The sequence below is a fragment of the Frankliniella occidentalis genome, unplaced genomic scaffold, assembly GCF_000697945.3.
Source record: "Frankliniella occidentalis isolate FOCC.00 unplaced genomic scaffold, Focc_3.1 Scaffold237, whole genome shotgun sequence".
Taxonomy (NCBI): Eukaryota; Metazoa; Arthropoda; class Insecta; order Thysanoptera; family Thripidae; genus Frankliniella; species Frankliniella occidentalis.
Window position 1 is genome coordinate 74519 of NW_026267363.1, and position 6089 is coordinate 80607.

General features: G+C 54.4%; 1 protein-coding gene across 1 annotated transcript in view; it reads right to left on the reverse strand.

Moving 5' to 3' along the window:
* Positions 1–6089, reverse strand: part of LOC113205112 (sushi, von Willebrand factor type A, EGF and pentraxin domain-containing protein 1) — a 101732-nt gene that overhangs the window by 26939 nt on the left and 68704 nt on the right. The window contains exon 3 of the mRNA XM_052272988.1: positions 4198–4249. Within this exon, the coding sequence (XP_052128948.1) occupies positions 4198–4249 (52 nt within the window). The remainder of the gene's footprint in view (positions 1–4197; positions 4250–6089) is intronic.

Sequence of the window (6089 nt, forward strand, 5' to 3'; positions counted from 1 at the left end):
GCGCGTCTGTCTGCCCGTCTGTCAGTGTGGCTGTCCGTCTGCCTGTCCGTCTGCCTGTCTTCAGCTCAGGGATGTATGCATATGTTCCACACTACCGACACGAACACACGACTGGCCTGCCTAGCGGCCCCGACGACCACAATGCACCCGCGCCTGTCTGTCCATCTGTCCAGCTAGGCTTGACCTTTACAAACTCACACACCGCACGCAACAGCTCACTTTCATACATCAGTTGTTTTGTCTCAGGTTTTCAAATCCGTGTGGCTTCGCGGGCTTGCTAATTATTGGCTTGCGGTTTCGTTTGCGTGACAATGTGGCCAATCAACACGATCACCGGCAGGTCATGAACGTCACAGGGAGGAGAGAGAGAGAGAAGGAGAGAGAGAAGGGGAGAGAGAAGGAGAGAGAGAAGGAGAGAGAGAAGGAGAGACAGAAGGAGAGACAGAAGGAGAGACAGAAGGAGAGACAGAAGGAGGGGGAGGAGGGGGAGCAGAGAGGGACGGAGAGAGAGAGAGAGAGAGAGAGAGAGAGAGAGAGGAGGCTATAGAGAGGAGGGGAAGATCAGGAGGTTATATAGAGACCAGTTTGGCCGGTGAGGAGACAAGGGGCTAGGCAGGCGCGGGGCTCTCTGGTGCGGGCCGTTGACACTGGCGGCGAGCGCCGGGCAGCAGGAGGGTAACGTTCCTCTGCTGCTGCTGGAGCTGGAGAGGTACGTTCGACGTGACGTAAGGGGAGGCTGCCGCTAAAGGTCTCTGCGGGCTCCGCAGGGGACGGCCGGCAGCCACAGCCAAGCCCTGCGCCTGCCTATGCTCCCCGCTGCTGACTGACCGATGTGGTGGTCTGGTTCAAGTGTCCGTGCGGAACGGCCGAGCAGCGCGGTAGGCGTCCAGTCGGCACAAACGCACACATTTCATTTTTACAGATGTTAAGAAGAGAAGAGAAAAATTGAACCTGCGGAGGATCGAGACTGATATTTTTGTGTTTCTCCGTCCGTGGAGACTAGAAAAAAGTTGTAAGATATAACGAATGTTTAGCGCCGAGTATTGACTGTTTACGAATTATTGGGAAATTCGAGATGAAGAAAGAATAAGAAGTGGAGGAAGCTGACGGGGACGAACGTAACAATAATCGTACACATCGCTTGTAACCACACACACACATACACACACAAATACACACAGACAGTCGCGGCGCTCGGAGCAGCTCTGAGGATCCTGACAGCACAAAGCCGGGGCGGAGCCCAGGACGCCGAAATGAAAGCTGTTTTCGGGAGGGGCGCGCGCCCGCCGCCGCGCGTGGTCCCGAGGGAGCGGCTAGTAAGGAGAGGGCGAAGGAAGGAGGAGGAGGAGGAGAGAAGTGTGCGGTGCATCATGTTTAGTGGGCTCGGGCTGTTGTGTCATCGTCCTATGCGACGCCCAATACGCTCTCGCCTCTATAAGCCCTGCGCGTCGTCGTGAGCCCCCTCACCGGGACCCTGGTAGGTGATGGACCGAAGGACGACGCGACGGCGACGGCAAGCCGTGGAGGAGGAGGGCGGCGAGCAGTGGTGGGTCGAACAATGAAGGAGCGCGGCGGGGCGGGGCGGGGCGGGGCGGGGTCACTGGCGGCGCGGCACAAAAGACGACACACAGCAGCTCAGCCCACGACGGGGTGGTATAGCGCCCCCCACGTGCCCATACGACGACGACCACCAAGAACAAAACACCGAGACAAAAATAGAAAAAAAAAGATGAAAATGAAAAATATTTTTTTTATGGTTGTGCGCGACACGGGCGCATGGGTGGTGGCCGTGGTGGTGGTGGTGGTGGTGGGTGATTTCATGGGAAAGTGTGTCGCCGCTAGACGCGAGCTTCGCACTGCCACCTCCGCCGCGGAAAAAGAAAAGGCATTGCCATTGCCGCTGAGAAAAACTGCGCGAAAAATTGGGGGGGAAAAACAACAAACCCATAAACTTATTCTGCCCCCATCCCCCCCCCCCCCCCAAAAAAAAAGAAGAAAAGAAAACTGAACCCATGTATAAGTGTAAGCTCGGCGGCGTGGCGGCCAGATCAGGCAGAGCCACGCGGAGCGTCAGCGGAACCATCAGTTTCCCGAAGGAATGGCCAAAACGACGACGTTCGATCGCCTTTTGCTCTCCCTAAATCACAGCCATCACGCAAACACCCCGCGGCTCCGTCATGCCGTCACGCCATAGGTAGGCTAGCCCCCCCCCCCCTCTTTCCGCCTTTGTGTAAACCAGACTACACTTTGGTCAAAGTAGCCTTCTTCGCGGTCGCGCAGAGAGCCAGTGAACCGTTTTTTTCCTGCTGCATTTTTATCCTGTCCTCTGCTTTTGTTGAAAAAAAAAATAATCCCCATGTTTGTTTACTGTACTAAGAGCCTACAGCCATTATTGTAAAAACTGACGTCGGAATTAAAATTAAACACTAGTGTTAGAACTTTATAAAGCAATGCTTTGTAATACAAAGCATTTGGAAGCTTTGTTTATTACAGTGTAAGGTCGAATGTGAGCTGAAAATTGCGCGAAAAGCAGCTCCGGGTATCTTCGTTTTTGCACAAGGGTGGGCCAGGTTCATGAATTCTCTATGTGCGCACATAGAGAATTAAATGGAGCTAAATGGGGCGAAAAGGGGTAGAATGTAATAGACCTGGGGACACCTACCGACTACAAAACGCGACTACAAAATTCGCAGTCGATGGGGGATGGGGCGTCCTGAGCGTAAAGCTGGGTTGGACGTCGACTGACACGCTGGGCTCCGTGGTGTGACGTGAAGTGCATTTGACCAAATTTGACGCAATTTAGATTGAATTTAATACTTTACGTCAACCCTGCTGCCTGTCTATTCGAGCAGCAGCTGCTGCTGTAGTTTGAAGGCCAAAATCCTCTCCTCGTTCCCTGCTCCTCCCATCATAAAACGCTTATTTGACAGCGGCCGGCAGAGCGATAGAAACATGGATTATGGTGACGGCGAGCGGCAGAACCGTACACACGGAGCTCTTTGGGGCGTCGCGCTGCCAAACGAGTGCAGCGGCGGTGCGACCCAAATCCTGCTTGAGCGAGTGCGGGGCGAGGCGGGGCGAGGCGGGGCGGGGCGGGGCGAGGCGAGGCGGGGCGAGGCGGTTAGACCATCCCCAGGTGCGTTACGCTTTATGTCGCGCTTGGCTAGTCCAACCGAAAGACCCTGGGACAGGTTGTCCTTCTCTGATAATGAAAAAAAAAGAAAAAAATGCAAAAAGAAAAGTTTCTACGAAATATATGAACATGAAAAAAAGGAAGACTTTTCTCTAAACTCGATAACTTCGTTGAGGAATTATTTTATTTTGTGGTGTCACTGCAGTGATTGGGAGTGTAGCAAACGCTAAATCGGACAAGTAAAGTGCGGTGACAAAAAAAAAAGTCTTGTCAGTTTTGCATGAAACAGCTGCAGCTCGCGGGACTCGAGCGACCAGGAGGCGGGGTGCGGGGAGAGACATGGCCAACGGGACATTTCTATGGTGGCCGCCGTCACATGATTGGCGTGGCGAGGCTGGGGTTCGATAGCTCGATCGCCCGCTCTGGTCGTCCGTATCGATAAGACAGCTAGACGGACGCGGTCTCTGCGGCGGCGGAGCGGAACACTGCCGAACGGAACGCCGCCGCCGCCGCGCCGTCGTCGACGCCGACGTGCCAAACTTTTGGCTTGACAGCCCGATTCAGAGGTAAATACAGTACACTCCCCCTTTTTACAAACAAAAAATTGTTTTGAGAGGAAAAAGTTTCGTTTGTTGTAGTTTTTTCTTGCTGTTGCGAGCAGCGACGGTTTCATTCTAAGGTGATTTGTTTTTTGAACTGCTTATTTTTTTATTAGGGATTCGTAGTAAAGGTTTCCTGTTTCGACGTTGAGCTCGAAATGACTATTTGTTCCCTGGGAGTGCGGCTGTGCTAGCGAAGGGGGTCGAATGGGGGAAGCGATTGTTTGCTAAACGTAGCGCGCCCACAGCACTGCGCTACCCACAACACGGAGAGAGAGAGAGAAGGAGAGAGAGGAGAGAGAGAGGAGAGAGAGAGAGAGGGAGGGAGAGAGAGAGAGAGAGAGAGAGATGAGAGATCCCACAACGAATCACACATCCGAGAATCTCGAAGAGGAATAAAGAGAGGGATAGAGAGACAAAGAGGAGATCGAACGAATATGTTTTATGTAGGAGCGTTAAACTTACCGTGCGGACATGTGAAGAGGCCCGAGGTAGCATTGCTGCCCGGAGCGGTACCCTGCAAAAACAAAACGGCGAGATTAGTCATCGGCAAATAGAGGGGAAGAGAGAGCTGCTGAAGGGCTTTATGTAAACAACCAACAGAACAAAATCAAAGAAGGGGAGATTCTCCATCTTCTCCTTGCTCCCCGTACCGACGAAAGACAATACAAGGAAGTTGGCGATAACAAACGCGTTGCGATCGGACGGAAAAATCGAAAAACGAAGAGGACCAAAAAGCATCGGTCGGTTCGCCCTGCGCCTGTGAGGTGCAGACGCAGACCGATGGCCGATACGCGGCAGGACTTCCCCGCCGGCGCCTGCAGGGGGCATCCAGCGCCCGTCGAGCGCCAGGGTCACCAGGGCCTCCAGGATCTCCCCAATCTCCAGGGCTGCAGGGTGTCCAGGGCGTCCTGGGCTCCCAACACCTCCAGCGCCTCCGGGGCCTCCAGGACCCCCACCACCTTCACGGCGCCAGGGATTCCAAGGCTTCCAGGGCTCCAAGCACCTCCAACGCCTCCAGGACCTTCACCACCTCCAGTGGGCTTCAGGGCTTCCAGTTCCTCCACCGCATCCAGCACTTCGTCCAACGCCAGGGGCGCCGGGGGCGCCGGGGCCGGCCGGAGCCGGACGGGCCTATCATCGAGGAGAGGAGGAGGGATTGTTTTTCGAGTTTGCTTTCTATCGGAGACGGCGGCGGAGGAGGAGGAGGCTTTCGTTTTCACAATGGACGGCCGTGTTGCAGATTTGATCGCAGAGGGAGGCGGCCTTCCCCCGGCCGCGGAGGAGCAAAAGCACTCTCCGAAATACTCATAAAACTGCGAAAAACGCGCAGGAAAGGCGGAAAACTACTGTACTCGTCAAAAAGTAAAAGTCGGTAAAAGTACACCTTATTTATTCTCGTTCAAAAAAATAATTTTGCTGGTTTTACTAAACAGACTTCAATGTTCACCATAGGATGGGCTCCATCCTCGCACGTTACACCCATGGCAGATGGCTATCTCTCGGTTATGAGTATATATCTCTGGCAGAGAGCGCTTGGCTGAGAGGAGAGCGCTTGTGCCTTGCGCTCTTCATGGCGGCCGCCCACCTACCTCGCGCCTCGCTTGGCATCGGTGCCGGCATTAACGCCCAGGCTCCTCTACGGCGGCGGCCCCGCTGCCTGCTGCTATGGCCGACATCATGGGCGCCGCCGACACGCCGCCGCTCGGCCCGCGCGGTGACATTAGGTCGCCCCGGTGGGACCCTGGCCATGGAAATGGAGATTGGACGCCGGACACACGCCAGCCGGGGCTCGCCACCGCGCCGCGCCGCGCCGGCCGGACACGAGCGGGTGACACAGAAACACTTCATTCCGGACACACCGCCACACCGGCGCCGCTAGACCACGGCCGGGACTCCCCAAGATTGCTCTTGATATTCCAGCAGAGGGAAAGGCCACACCATGAGAGACCCCAAAACCGTTGTCAAGATACTTCCTTCTTAGTTAAATAGAAATTGTGAAAAGATATTTCTTACATTGCTAGGAAAGTTTTTTTCTTTCAATTTTTTTTAATCACAAATTTTCTTCCAATAAATTTGACGCTTATTTTTAAAATAGTTTTGGTGAAAAGAGTCAAATACTCTCTGCGTTTCACCAGTAGTATAGGACAAGAAGAGAGATGAGTGTAATTATCTCAATTTCTTTTCACTCGGCTTTTCCTCCTTCCGGGACTCGAATAAGCAGCAGCTGCCATATTACTTTCCGCCGTTTAGGCAGCGGGTGCGAGGAGCAGAGTACAGTCCGCTCCACCGGCACCGGGTCGTCATGGCGCGCTGAGCCTCGGGGAGCACCGCTGCAGCGCGGGCCGCGATGTGCA